The 15,381-nt window shown below is 42.9% G+C and overlaps 1 protein-coding gene across 1 annotated transcript in view; it reads left to right on the top strand.

Annotated features, from left to right (window-relative positions):
• Positions 1-15,224, top strand: part of LOC120715330 — a 30,022-nt gene extending 14,798 nt beyond the window's left edge. Inside the window, exons 2-7 of the mRNA XM_040002248.1 lie at positions 1,261-1,599; positions 2,708-3,046; positions 3,636-3,737; positions 8,256-8,507; positions 11,862-12,023; positions 15,166-15,224. Coding sequence (XP_039858182.1) covers positions 1,261-1,599; positions 2,708-3,046; positions 3,636-3,737; positions 8,256-8,507; positions 11,862-12,023; positions 15,166-15,224 — 1,253 coding nt within the window. The remainder of the gene's footprint in view (positions 1-1,260; positions 1,600-2,707; positions 3,047-3,635; positions 3,738-8,255; positions 8,508-11,861; positions 12,024-15,165) is intronic.
• Positions 15,225-15,381: the final 157 nt, after the last annotated feature.

The following is a 15,381-nucleotide window of genomic DNA, read 5'->3' as shown; positions in this document are numbered from 1 at the left end:
TATTATGTTTGTACATAATTGGGCAGCTTAGTAACATCTGTTTGTGAACATAATCATTTATACTCCACCTTAATACAAAGATCATCCTCTGACTGAGTGAAAGAGACGAAGAGGTGTAGCGTTCACAACAACATCTGAATGCTACACATTTCATCTTTAAAATGACTCGGCAATAACAGCAGTCTGTACCTGGAGAGGATGACGTGTGTCTGATCACAGTCAAATCAAACGTCACATTAAACCTTTGAACTTAAACTTAACCTAATAGAAGCTGTGACAGACATGGACTGTTTAGAGCTCTGATGAACAGGAAACATCTTACTGTAAACCTCCAACGTTTTAACTGCAGTGACAGCAGAAATGATCTGTTTCATGGAAACTTAGGATCAGAAGTAAAAACACTAAAGATGTAAATATTAATCCAGGCTGCTGCAGAAGGTGGATTTACTTTGCTCTAGTTTAATGCTGCAGTGATGATCCATGGATGCTTTTATGTAGTTGTTCTCATCATTAACACAGCTCCATCTACAAACCACTGATATATTTTACAAATGAGGAAATGTAGTGAGCTGAAAATGCTGTGATTTTCTGAAAAATGCATCCCAGAAACACACAATGTAAACAATGGTGTAGACATGAAGTGATGATGATGGTCCTGATGTTTCTGAACAAAGGAAGGAAGAAACAGAGATTCTTGGTTTTTCCATTGCTCGGGAAAAGGCAGCAACAGTGAGAATTTCCTGGTTTTCCTGTTTCCGTCTCATTGTATATTCAGCAGGCAGCACGGTGGTGGTTAGCACTGTTGCCTCACAGCAAGAAGGTTTGACTCCACCATCAGGCCTTTCTGCATGTTCTCCACATGTTTGTGTGGGTTCTCTCCAGGTACTCTGCTTTCCTCCCAAACACACACAGTGAGTGTGGCTGGTTTATTGGATCATTCTAAATCTCCATCGGTGTGAGTGGTTGTCTCTCTTTCTGTTTTTTACTGAGACTGCTGACCTGTCCATGGTCCACACTACGATAGCTGAGATAGACTCCAGCTCCCCCGTGACCCTGAACTGGATAAGTGGAAGAGAATAGATGGATGGATGTTCAGTACACATTTTGAGCTATGAGTTTGTTGCCAAATGCAGTGATCTGATTGGCCAGATCTGTTTATTTGCATGCAAAAAATGTGGACTAAACTTTGAGTGAACTGATGCAGAGTTCAGGTTTAGACTCACACACACCTGATTCATGTTTCTGTCTCTGTGTCCTAAGTTTCCCAGCATGCCTCGGCTCTGGAGGTGTATGAGGGGGTGGAGTCTGTCCTGCTGCTCTGCAAGGACACTTCTGTGCCTCTTGACCCCACTCTGGTGTGGAGCCGCCACGACCTCAGTCTTCCAGTCGTCCACCAGCGTAGCCTCAGAGGAGATGAACTGAGAGACCAAAACCAGCGTTACAGGAGAAGAACGTCCATGACGACGGACTCTCTGAGGACCGGAGACTTCAGCCTCACTCTGAGGAACCCCATCACCTCTGACAGCGGCACCTACACCTGCACCATCACTGCATATGGAAATGAACGGACACTGACAGAAGTAGAGCTGCAGGTCAAAGGTCAGCAACACACCCAACACACCAAGAAAGACTGTTGACTGTTTAACCTTTGTTGTAGCTGTTTACACAGATGTTCAGGCTCAGCTGTCATCAGACTGTGTGAACAGCTTCAGTCTTCATCGAGGACAAACCTCCACTCTGCTGTTTATCTCCAGACTGAGTTCAGCCTCACTGTTCATAAATGTCCTCACACATTCATAAGAACTAAAGCAGGAGGTCCAAACAGCTTCAGGTGTGAGCAGCACAGAAAGGTCTGACTTAGAGAGACACCAAAGACAGGAACAGGAAACAGACGATTATCAGACGTTAGAGACTTTAACCCAACATCCAATCTGTTAACATTAGGTTCTGACGCTGTGGCCATCAAAACTGATCATAATGGCTCTCTATTATACTCTATTCAACTCTACTTTATTCTCTTCTCTTACATTCTATTCTATTCTTTTCTATCTTATTCTGTTATATTCTGTTCTATTTGGGGTTTTTTCTATTATGATCTTTAGTGTTGAATTGTGTTCTGTTGTATTATGTTGTGTTCTATTTTCTTCTTTTCTCCTCTATTCTGCTCTTTAAATGTAAATTTTAGTTTTAAGTTGTGAAATCAGACATTAAATCTGTATATGAAGGGAAATTGTTTTTTTTCATATTGTGAAGTATCCAGTAAACAAACTGAGGTACCTCATCAAGAAATGACTGCAGGATAAACAGGTTAGCTCACCTTTCTGTGATTAGTTTACAGTAAAGAACAGTGTGTGACTGCTGCACAGCAGCTGTGCTGTTCAGGGTCAGAGTTCACTCACATCAAGTGTAGCAGAGATGACACTTAGATTCATTCACTGTATTTAACCTTTATACCAACTTCCAACCATCTAGTATAAAGACATCATCAATACAGTTTACTGTATGCAGAAAAAGTTTCTCATGTACCAATCAAAGAGCTACTTTGAGTACATTTCAGAGCCTGTACTTGAATAAAGAAGTTGAATCAGTACTTCAACTTTTACTGGAGTATTCTTAACACACATATTTGTACTTTGACTTAAGTGCAGACAGTCTGTCCTTTTGCCGTCTCTGCACACAGCTGATTCATGTGTCTCTGTGTCCTCAGTGTCCCACCAAGTCTTCACCATGGAGGTGTACGAGGGGGCGGAGTCAGTCCCGCTGCCCTGTCACATCCCGTTTGTATCTGGACCCACCACAGTGGTGTGGAGCCGCTACGACCTCAATCCTCCAACCGTCCACCAGCGTCAGCAGGAAGAGGACGAGCTGACAGATCAAAACCAGCGTTACAGAGACCGAACCTCCATGAAGACTGACGCTCTGCAGACTGGAGACTTCAGCCTCACTCTGAGGAAACCCCACATCTTTGACAGCAGCAACTACACCTGCACCATCAGAGTGACGGGAGAAGAACCCAGACTGACAGATGTTCAGCTGCAGGTCAAAGGTCAGTTTGTCTGAACATTAAAGCTGATGTCTTTATTTGACAGGGAACTCATGGTGCTCAGAAACAGCCTGATGGAGATGATTTGAAGGTCAGACTCATTCATGGAGGATTGTTTGTCTTTTCCAGAGTGTCAGTCAGTCATTGGAGCAGCAGAGCAGGAACTGTTTGTTAAAACAGGATAACATTTAATGAAAGTAAAAGTAGAGTTTAAACTTTATTAAAACGCGATTGTTTTTTACAGTCTGTAGTTTTATGTTTGCAGCATTTCAGGATCTCAAATTAAAATGTATTGTACAAACACATAACACATGTTATAGTGTGACTAATAAGGATTTGACCACTTTCTGCTTTAGCCCTGAGCCTTGATATGACTTTGATAGTTTCCTGGAACATGAGTTATTCAGACTGATGGTGTCTTCACTGCTCTTTCAGTTTGGGTGGAGGTGTTTTCTAACTGATGTAGAAGAAATCCATCCTGCTGACTTCATTCTTTGACCTGTGAAACACTCAGCAGACCTGTTAGAGACTCTTTATTTTGGTTCACAATAATCGTGTCCATGTAAACCTCGTTCTGTTCTTGGTCTCACAGAGCCGTACACTTTCCCAGCTGAGGCCTCGGTGATCCTGGCTGTCCTGGCCGTCGCTGCCATTGTGGGTCTTGGAGTGTATTTATGGAAACTCTTCTACAGAGGTAAAAAAAACCCCATAAGTTTATTATTTAAAAAAAAAAAACTAAAAATGATGAAGACTGTTCACCTTTATACAAAGAGACTTTCTAGCTGGTGTGTATGCTCACAACAACTTTCCTCAAGCATTCAATTTAGTTTTATTTATACGGCGCCAAATCACAGCAACAGTTACCTGAAGACACTTGATATTGTGAGGCAAAGACCCAACAATAATAGCTAATCTTTAGTTAAGCAGATAAACATCATGGTCCACATTAGTAAATATATTTACATTTAGGATTTGATGGCTGCAACATAAGTTTGGGTGATATGTAAACTTTTCCGACAATCGTCAGCCCAACGACCGATGATAGGCGATATATTCGCGCATGTGCATACTCTTTGATGGGTGGAGCAGTGTAATCATGCACGTACTGATTTGCACATTTAAAACACAGAAGTCCAAACATGGACGAACAAATTGCACACTGGAGGAGAAGGCGCAGACTGTTACCTCAGCGAGGAGGTCGTAGACGGAGAAGAAGATCCACTGGCTCTGTGGAAACTGCATGAAAAACATTTCCCATTGATGTCACACATGGCACAGAAATATGAGTTTTGTTTAGAGGGAATGTTTTACCTTCTTTTCTTGTGTGTTTCAGTATTAATGAAGCTACTTTTTGGATTATTCATTTATATATTTATTTATTTGAGATGTGCCAAATCGCACAAAACACTTAACTTTACGTCTGAGATTTTTTTATGGTTGCTGGAAAAAACATTTTGGTTTTTAACTTGTTTGTTGTTTGGTCGAGTGTGTGAGACACAAACACTGAACGGCCTGTAAACACGCTTATAGTGGAAGAAGAAGCCAGTTTCTCTTTGTTTCCACCATTGTGGAATTTTTATTTAAATAAAATGATTTTGTTTTTCTGAACATAGACTACTGCTGTTCTTTCTTCTGTTATGAGTTTAATAAATGAATCGCTGCTACATTTTGCACTCTCTGAAGAGGGTGAAGTTAAAACAACGCTATTATTTTTCTGTTGACTGCTTCTGTTAGCTTCAACCAACATTATTAGCAAACTTACTCATGGGCAAATAAATAGATAAATCGCCCTTGTAAAAACCATCGACGGTTGGCTCAGCCTCACTTCTCCTCACCTTCTGATCTGAGGAGGTTGTAGTCTTTCCAGATGGAAATGTTCTGCACTCTGATATAAATCCAAGGAGCTTGGAAAGAAAAGGGGCTGGACTTACTTCTCATCTGAGAAGCTTCTTCAGTTCTGAGACCGAATGGTGCAGTCCTGGATTTGAAGCCCTAGTGGGAGTGTCCCTTATGAGTGTCATTGATCCATTATTGGTCATTGTGAGAAACCATTGTCAGATCTTGTCTCACTCTGTCATGACCTCAATAGGTCACATGATAGGATGAGGCAAGGTCTAACAATGGTTTGACCCAAAACCTGTGCTGATAATGACCCCCACCCTTTTTCATGCCTTGGCTCATGTGATGAGTCACATGATCAATAGTGGGTCACCCTCTTAATGGACACCTCCCACTAGGGTTTAAATATCTGGGACTCTCCACCTCTGTAGAGCTGAAGAAGCTTCTCGGATGAGAGGTGAAAGAAGTCCAGGTGCTTTCTTTCCAAGCTCCTTTGATTTGCATGACCTGGATGAGAACCTCCACAGATATACTGAAATAAAACTCCTCTTCATTGTGAGCCATACATTTTCAGTAGGAGATGGATCTGGACTGGCAGCAGGATGTCTGCGGAGTCATAATGTTGTAGCCCATGCGGAACGTGATCTTTCATCATCCTCCTGAATAATAATCTGTCCGTTTAAGGATGATGCGTCTGTCTACAATCCTCAGGGTCAGAGTCAGCGGCTCTGTCATGAGTGCAGCTTAGCCATGTCATGGACACTGACGCATCCCCAGACTATAACAGGTTTTGCACTTTTCACAGATAACAGTCTGGAAGATTTTCATCTTTGGTACAGAGAAATATTTTTTTCTCCAGAAAACAAGCTGAAATGTGGACTCACCTGATCACAGCACACAGTTCCACAGTCCTGCAGTCCATCTGAGTTGAGTCGATGTTTGGCTTCCTCACAGCGCAACACAGTTTCAAGCTGCATTTCTTGAGGGAGCAACAGACTGTCTTAAGTGACATTGGTAATGAGAAGTAATCCTGAGCCTGCTGTTTGTGACACTATGGTTTCTTAGGCAGTGCTGCCTGAGGGCTTCAAGATCACACAGTGGTTTCTGACTTCATCCTTTGTGCACTGAGACGTCTCTGAATTTTCTGGATCTTTTCACAATATGATATTCTGTACATGCAGAACGTCCCAAGTTCTCTGCAGTCTTGCATTGAGAAATGTGACTTTTGGACTCAGTAACAATCCGTCCATCCGTCCTCTTACACTTATCTGATTTTAGGGTTGTGGGTGGGGCTGGAGCCTATCAAAAGGACTTCAATCCAACCATCCATTTTCTAATGCTGATCTGGGGCCGCGTCGTGGGGGCAGCAGCCTAATAGAGAAGCCCAGACCTCTCTCGGCCACCTCCTCCAGCTTGTCTGGGGGAACACCAAGGCGCTCACAGTCCAGCTGAGAGATATTATCTCTCCAGCATGCCCTGGGTCTACCTCAGGGCCTCCTCCCACTGGCACATGCCCAGAACACCTCACCCAGGAGGCACCCAGGGGGCAAACCTGTCATGTTCCAGAACCTCCTCAACTGGCTCCTTTCGATGTGGAGGAGCAGCGGTCCTACTCCGAGCCCCCACGGATGACTAAATTCCTCACTACGAAGTAATTGTCCCGGATTGGTCACTCTACCTTTTTCCGGCTGAGGACCATGGCCTCATATTTGGAGGTGCTGATTCTGATTCCTGCTGCTTCACACTCAGTTGGGAAATGCTCCAATGTGAGCTGCAGACCGCCACCTGATGATCAAGGAGTTGTTTAACTGCCTCAGTGACCTCATCCCTGGTGATAGACGAGTCGTCCCCCTCGGCCCCAGACTCATGATCCCCAGTCTCTCTTGGAATGCCGGATGTATTTCATGGACCTCTGCCAGGTGCTCCCAGTGCACCTTCACTATATGTTTAGGAGTGCCAGGTCTGCCCAGCATCCTTCCCCACCACCTGATCAGTTGACAGCTCAGCCCCTGTCTTCACCTGAGTGTCCAGAACATTTGGCTGCAGATCTGATGATACTAATACAAAATTGATCATCAAGTTGCCTAGAATCTCCTGGTGCCACGTGCACTTATGGACGGCCTTATGTTCTAATATGGTGTTTGTTATGGACGAACTGTGGTTTGGACAGAAGTCCGGTAACAGAACACCGCTCAAGTTCAGATCAGACAGGCCGTTTCCGCTAATCACGCCCCTCCAGATCTCACTGTTGTTCCCCACATGAGCGTTTAAGTCTCCCAGTAGGACGACATAGTCCCCAGTTGGAGCACCCTCAGGTAACCCGCCCTTTGTCTGGTCCCTCACCCAGGACCAATTTACCATAGGAGACCCCGACACCATAGCCCCTGGGATCCCTGGGACACACAAACCCCGCCACCACGTTAAGGTAGCGATTGACAGAGGGGTTAATAACAAGCCTTCTGTGAGTACAGGTACACAACCCATCCTTTCCTTACTTTGATGGATGCTTCTTTTATAGCTCACCTGCCACCGGTGAGCCTGGTCAACGTAGAGTCTTCCAGTCTGCTGTTATTTGACCTTTCTGTACAGTTTTGAGTCACATCTGAACTGCCTTGTAGCTTTTACAGATTTTTGTAGCCATCATATTCTAAATTTGTGCATATTTATTAAATACAATAAAGTTATTGAAACAATTCAGAACTTTTCTTTATGCATTTATCAGTTAAAGGTTCACATGAATTAGCAGAACAGAGTTTTGGTTTTATTGGATGATGCAAAATTTCTCACCTTTTCCAGAGGAGGTGTAACTGCTCCTGAAGGTTATTCTTTTGATGTTTGGAGCAGAATAAAGAGCCAGGCTCCAACTGATGTTTGAGCATGATATACACGGCCAGCCTGCTCTTTCTGGCTCGAGTCCTCAGGCTCTGGCAGGATATGCACTTAATTGAACATCCACCAAAAGCATGCACCACAAGGCACAACTCTCAAGTCCAGCATTAGGTGGAAACAACACAACATGAAACCAGATTAAACACTCAATTTTGAACATTGCAATCACATAATAATTACATGTCAAAGCGACAGAGACAGGAGGGGTTTGTACCCGATAAATAAAATCTATCACAAAAGTGAAACAGTGAAATAATACACAGGCTTTTACTTTTACCATTTACATTAAATCAAAGTTTTAATTCATCAGCATCAGTCTGACATTTTTAGTTTGTGTTTATCATTTATGTATGCTGCTCTGCACAACTGTTTTACTTCCTCTTTCCATTAAAATGTTAATTCTGTTGAATATTTTAGTCAAAGAAAATGTTCTTGGTGCTGCTCCTGTCTGTACAGCTCATGTTGTGCTTTGTTGTGCTCTCAGTCCCCCAGGTGGAGGTGGATTCAGGGGTGGAGTCTGTTCAGCTGGCCTGCAAAACCACACGTCACCTCCCTGAAGACGCTAAAGTGGAGTGGATGGACAGTAATTTTGAAAAGGTCCACGTGTACAAGAACGGCTCTGACCAGCCTGAAGAACAGAGCCAGGTTTACAGAGACCGAACGAAGGTGAATGAAGACCTGCTGAAAACTGGAGACCTCAGTCTGACCCTGAAACACCCCACAGATGGAGAAGCAGGCAAATTACACCTGCACCGTCTACAGCAGGGAGAGAAAAAATCCTGCTGAAGAAAAGGGTGTGGAGCTCCAGTTCAGAGGTCAGTGGAAGCAATTCAGTTTTATTTGTATAGCACCAAATCACAACAACGGTTGTCGCTTCATATTGTGAGGCAAAGACCCTAAAATAATACAGACAGCAGAAAACCCCAACAATCACATGACCTCTATGAGCACGTAAGTAAACAAAGTTTATTATTAAGCGCTTTTCACAGACAGACAGTCACAAAGCGCTGTACACAAATATTAAAATAAACAATAAAATCAACAGACATTATACACAGGGTGTAAACGATCAAATGTAAATAATGTAGAAAATATAAAAATATGTAGATCAACAAAACAGAAAAGTTTTTAACTGTTTTTTAAAAGAATCCACAGAGTCAAGCAAATGTAGTTGTGGTGGTAAACTGTTCCACAGCCTTGGTGCAACAGACTGAAAGGCTCCGCCCCTTTTGTCTTCAGTCGTGTACGGGAACAACTAAGAGACTCTGAGTCTGTGAGCGGAGATGACGAGCAGCAGTGTATTTTATAAGAAGCTTGGATAAATAATCTGGGGCCATTTAGTGCTCCGTATGTTAAAACAAGCATTTAAAGCTAATTCTAAACTCTATCGGGAGCCAATGTAAAGAATATAAGATGGAAGTGATGTGAACACGCTTGGTAGAGCGAGTTAGTAGTCTGGCTGCTGCGTTTTGTATTGTCTGGAGGCAAGAGAGGGATGATTTATCCAAGCTAGTAAACAGGGAATTACAGTAATCTAAGCGTGATGACACAAAATGCATGAATGAGTTTTTCCAGTTCAGCTGAGGAAACCATATGTCGCAGTTTAGAGATGTTTCTTAAATGATAGAAACAGGAACGAGACAAAGATTTTACATAGAGTCAAGGCCAGAGAAGAGTCAAATATTACTCCAAGATTTCCAATATTTGACTTGACAGAAGGACAGAAAGAGGCAAGAACACTGACTGATTTTAGAATGTAGCTCAGGAGGAGCTATGATCATGGTCTCGGTCTTGTTAGTATTTAGAACAAGCTAGTTGCTTGAAAGCCAATCAGAAACCTGGGTTAAGCACTGGACTAGGGTGGACAGCCTATCCAGCTGATGAGGCTTAAAGGACATATGGAGCTGAATGTCATCGGCATAGAAATGATAAGACAGGTTCGCTAAAAGATTGAATGATACCAGCTAAAGGAAGCATATAAAAAGAAAATAGTAATGGACCTAAAACTGAACCTTGTGGGACCCCACAGGTCAGGGCAGCAATGTCAGAGGTGAACCTGTCAGTCCTAACAGAAAAGGTCCTGTCTGATAAATATGAAGAAAACCAGTCTAGGGCAGAGCCAGATATACCAGCCAAAACCTTGAGCCTGTTAAGTACGATTTTGTGGTCGATGGCGTCAAAGGCAGCGCTAAGATCAAGCAAAATGATCACAGAACAATTCCCTGCGTCAGATGCCATTAATAGCTAAAAAAACATGCTAAAAAAAACAAAAACCAAACAGTGTACGGCTGATTCTCTGGATTTGCTGCTCTTTATTTTTCTAATACATCTCTAATTCAGCTTTTCTTCCAGTCTCTTGTGCTGCTGTAACAAGTGAATGTCCCCAGTGTGTGATTAATAAACTCTGTGTGTAATGTCCAAGTCTATTAACTAGAAACTTCAACCCTGTTGTTACATTTATTATTGTGTAGTTGAATTTTGAGAGCTTCTTGGATTTAGACCTGTGGCAAAATCAACAGGGGAGGGGTAAGTGTCTTAAGTGTTAAGATGTATGTAATGTATGTAACCTACTGTGCCAGCGTCCTGGGTCCATGGCTAGGTGGAGCTGGGAAAGGGGTTGTGGACGTTTTGTAGTGTGAAAAGGACAGGAAGGCTTAAGAATCACAGCAGTGTTTGCAGTGTGGGCTGTGAGTGAACCACAGTAGGAGTGAAATCAAATACACCTGCTCGATTATCCAGTCCAATCACAGCCACTCGCTCACAGCTGTGACCACTCCCAGAGTAGTGGTCACAGCTGAACTAGAACTAGGAAATAGACACTAAACTTAGAATATAAATGAACCCACCACCCAAAATGTAAACACTGGCTCACAGACCATGGACCATAGAAGAAGTAACTTCTACTGACACAACGTATTGAACCTTTTGGAAAGGCACTGTGAGGCTGCTGCTGCTTCTCTTTTATGCCGGTTGGCAAACAGCTTCTAGGTGCACTGCTGCCACCTTGTAGACTGGAGTAAGGATCAGACTCTACCGTACCACCATTAGATTCTTTGAAATACCCGTTTCTTTCAAAAATGTAAGAATATAAATGTTTTTAAAATTTAAATACCAGCAAATTCCAGCCAGAGACTGAGAAACCAATGTAAAATCAGCTGCTGATACCTTATCCCCTCATAAAATCCACCTGTGTACCAGTATTTAAACTCCTTATCCTCAGTTATTCCTGCTAATAATCCCATTACTGTCATCCTGATTTATGTGAGTTAAAGTCCCCACAACAAACCATCCTTCCTCCCCAATGATCTAGGATGACCGTTAGTGTATCTACAGTAGAATCACCATGACAACCATTTTAAAGTCTCTCTGTGCTGGTTTTCATCTCACATCCCCCTCATTAAAGTGGTTTGAAGCACGTAGCGAGGCTCCAAATGCTCAACCAGACCGCCGACAGGTCTCGCATGCCACAGCCGCTCTATCGTGTCGTGAGCTGGGTTACGCCATGTCGCAAGTTTGTGACGTGCTTTTGTGGCAGTTAATGGATCAGATTACATTTTGTATTTCTCTTCGATATCCGGTCCAGTAATTTAGGTCAGTATCGGACCGATACGTTACAAACTCCTATACCAAAACTCATATAGCCTATCATAACTTTATCAGGGAGCACTTCATCTTTAAATTCCAGTAAAACTAATGTACTGTGCACCTTCTCTCCATTGCTGAAAGCCTGCAGTCAACTTAAGCCTGTAACGTCTCCTCCTCTAATTACTTTCTTCACTTCAGATTTTGTCCCCGAGCACTTTTCAGTGGCTGTTTCTCACAATTATAATTTTAACCATTCTGTGTGTTTCATTTCAACCAAACTGGTTGAAAAACAAAAGAATGAAGGTGTTTCAACAGTCCAGACCTTCGTCTGATGAAATGCTGTGGTGGAGCTTCAGAGAGCTGTGGATAAATCAGTGCCAATGCTTTTTATTTTTCCATTTATTTTCTCTAAGATTGTGATTTCATTAATAAGTAAAAGCTCTATCACAGTTCTTTCTCGTCCTGCTTCTCTTACACAAACTCTTCCTCCTCCTCTGCATCTCAGTCCCCCAGGTGGAGGTGGTTACAGAGGTGAAGTCTATCCAGCTGCCCTGCAAAACTACAATTCACCTGCCCAGAGACACAAAGGTGGAGTGGATGGTCAAACGCTCCAAGAAGGTCCACGTGTACCAGAACGGCTCTGACTGGCCTGAAGACCAGGACCAGAGTTACAGAGGCCGAACAGAGCTGAGGAGAAACCTGCTGAAAACTGGAGACCTGAGTCTGACCCTGAAATACCCCACAGACTGGGACACAGACACCTACACCTGCACCCCTACAACAACAGGAAAAGATCCTGATCAAGAAGGAAGTGGTGCTGAAAGTCAAAGGTCAGTGCTGTAGATTCAGGTCAAAGGTCAACAGTGCACCCACTGGCTGGATGCAGCTTGTATTGTGGCTCCTCCCCCGTTGACCTCCTTGATAGCTTTAGGTCAGCTTAGCTGTGTTTCATCCAAATCCCAGAATTCCTGAGGAGCAGGAGCTGTGTCTCCTCTTCACACTGACCACTTTCTATCTAACAGTGAGCTCCCAGTGAAGCAGCAGCATTCAGCCTGTTAGAGGCAACACAAATGTCTCCATCCAAGCTCATGTTGTGCTTTGTTGTCCTCTCAGTCCCGCAGGTGGAGGGGATTCAGGGGTGGAGTCTGTCCAGCTGCCCTTCAACACCACACTTCACCTGCCTGAAGGCGCTAAAGTGGAGTGGATGGAAAATTACACGAAGGTCCACGTGTATGAGAACGGCTCTGACCAGCCTGAAGAACAGCACCAGGTTTACAGAGACCGAACGAAGATGAATGAAGACCTGCTGAAAACTGGAGACCTCAGTCTGACCCTGAAACACCCCACAGATGGAGACAACTGGACACTACACCTGCACCGTCTACAACAGGGAGGGAAACATCCTGCTGAAGAAACAAGTGGAGCTGAAAGTCAGAGGTCAGTGCTGTAGATACAGGTCAGAGGTCAGAGGTCAGACTCATGATGGTGGTTCAGTCTCAGTGGCTCCATCCAATAATGTTACAGTGTTAGCATGTCTGATGTTTGTGGCTGTTTTGGTTTTTATTTGATTTCCAGCCAAATGTAAAAGCTTCAGCAGATGAACTGTAGGAGCAAAGTTCATGTGTGAGACTTCATCTGAAAGGTAACATCTTCTAGTTTCTGAACATGTGTTTGTTTAGCATGTGGCTGAAAACAGGCTAAGCTAAGTCAGCTCCAATCTCAGGAAAAACCTTCTTTGGTCCTCATCTATAATCAGTCATATCTGAGTCACAATAACGAGAAGATGATTTCTAGCAGAAGTGTGAACATCTCCACATCCTTTCTCCATGTTATCATCCAAAGCTGTGTGAAGTTTCAGAGCTCTGCAGCTAACAGAGACTTTCAGTTTGCTGCTCTCTTCCTCTGACAGCTCCATTCTTAGGGAGCGTTAGGTTCTGTTTCACTTTATTCCACTTATTCAGTCTGATGTTCTCTGATCTGTTTCTCTTGTTTAGTGTCTTAAATGCTGCCAGTGCCTCTCTTTGCTGTAACCAACCTTTCTCTTTATTTCTGAGCTTTTTAAGGACTTTAACTGATGCATCAACCTTTGAAAATGGAAAGAAATCAGTCAGATTCATGGCTGCATCACAGTGTCACATGTAGTTCTCCACATCAGCTGGATTATATCTATAGCAGCAAACAGCAGCTGATGCACAAATCTTTGTCTGTGTTAATAAAGTTGGATCAGTTCAAATAGTTTGTTGCTCTGCACTTGAAAGCAGCTTGTAGTTTACTAGCTAAGCCCACAGAGCTTCAGTGTTTCAGTGAGACTCAGTGAATTAAAATGGAGATGCTAATCAGGGTTAGCACATGAGCAGTGTTGTAGCTCTATAAGTTACTAAGTTTGTTCATGTGGAGAATCTAACAGATCTAAGCATGTGTAGCTCCCAGTGAAGCTGCAGCATTCACCCTGTTAGAGTCAACACAATGACCAGGAACTGAATAAGGATTTGACCACAGCCTCCTCCTGGAGGAGGCTGTGGTCAAATCCCAGCACATCAGAACAAGCGTGCCCTGTTCAGTCATTTCAATGAGCTTTCTTACAAGGATCCATGTGCAAGTGACATGAAGCTGCAACAGTTTTACAAGCTGTGTTACAAAATGAATGTCACAGAGCAAACTTGGATATAACACTATAAGTCTTTCTCTTTGTTTCCTTAGTGCAGCTTTAATGATCTCTGGTTACTGTGGGCCCATTAAAAAGTGTGGACGTGTCATTTCCACAGAACATTTCACAGATAGAAGCATAACTTCATAAATATAGTGTTTTAAATGCACATGCTGGAGCTCACAGTGATGCTGCTGTGTGACAGGGTTGTGTTGTTCACACTGTCATACTTGGTTGTCTTGGCGACAGGCTTTCTGGTATCTCTTCATAATAACTTGTACCTGTGGGTCACATGATCAGGGCTGGTCACTCAAAGAAGAAAGAAACATTCAATTCAATCTGTTTACTCAGTTTGATTCTTTTAGTGCTTTAGTTTATTTCACTAACCTGATGCTGCGACTACAGACAGAATCATTTTGTCCTCTTTAATGGTTTTGTAGATTCCCAGTAGCTCGACAGAAAGGCTGCTTTCAGTGCTCCACATAATATGAAGCAGTAAGCAGCTGTGTGGATAGTATATGGTTCAGACTGGGACTGTGATTAGATAGGACGAAGAGCGCTTTCATTAAAATGACATCATCTGAGTGGAAAACACTAAAGTGACTCAGATGTGTAACAGGAAGTGTGGACTGTGATGTCATCAGACAGACAGAAACAGTCATTCAGTAATAAAGTGATTTAATATCCAACAACAGGAAAATAACATCAGACATGTTTGGTTTCATTCAATGTTGCAGCTTCAGCTCATTAAGGCTAAAGTTCACTTTTTAAACTGTAAACTTAATAAAGCAAACTGAAAGTATTGTAACATTTAGAATAAACACATGTTTGTATATAAACTGACCCCAGCAGCAGGAGCTGAACACATCCACAGCTGTGAGGGACACTGGTGCTGTGACTGATTAAACACATCAAACACATCTGTGGACTCAATCTGTCAATATTATTTGTCATATTTGAAACAGCTTAAAAACAGTGCTGTGTTAGAGCTGTGCTGTCATGTCTGATTGTATTTAAGGTCCAATCATGTACTTGTGTATGTGTAACTAAGCAACCACGTGGGCGGAGCTTCAGCTCTGAACATTTTAGAGCATCAGCTGATAAAAACACTGAGACAGGAAGGATTTGAAGTCTTCTACGCTCTTTATTCTTGCTTGTGCAGAGTTTGTGGCTGCAAAGCGACCGTCAACAACAACTGCTTCCTCTGCTGACAGGAAGTGACATCATCCCACCTGAGGCTTTGATTCAAACAATAAAAGAACTAAACTGCTGAGTAGAGCAAAGATGGGTTTACTAAAACAGAGGATCAGATGTCAGGTCAGGTAATGTCTTCATTTAATCCAGTAACAAACCAAAGTTCCAGGTTTGAGCTTCTTGA

Source organism: Simochromis diagramma, unplaced genomic scaffold, assembly GCF_900408965.1.
Source record: "Simochromis diagramma unplaced genomic scaffold, fSimDia1.1 OVJJ01000432.1, whole genome shotgun sequence".
NCBI lineage: Eukaryota > Metazoa > Chordata > Actinopteri > Cichliformes > Cichlidae > Simochromis > Simochromis diagramma.
Note: the sequence above shows the minus strand (reverse complement) of the source record. Positions and strands in the feature narration are given on the sequence as shown.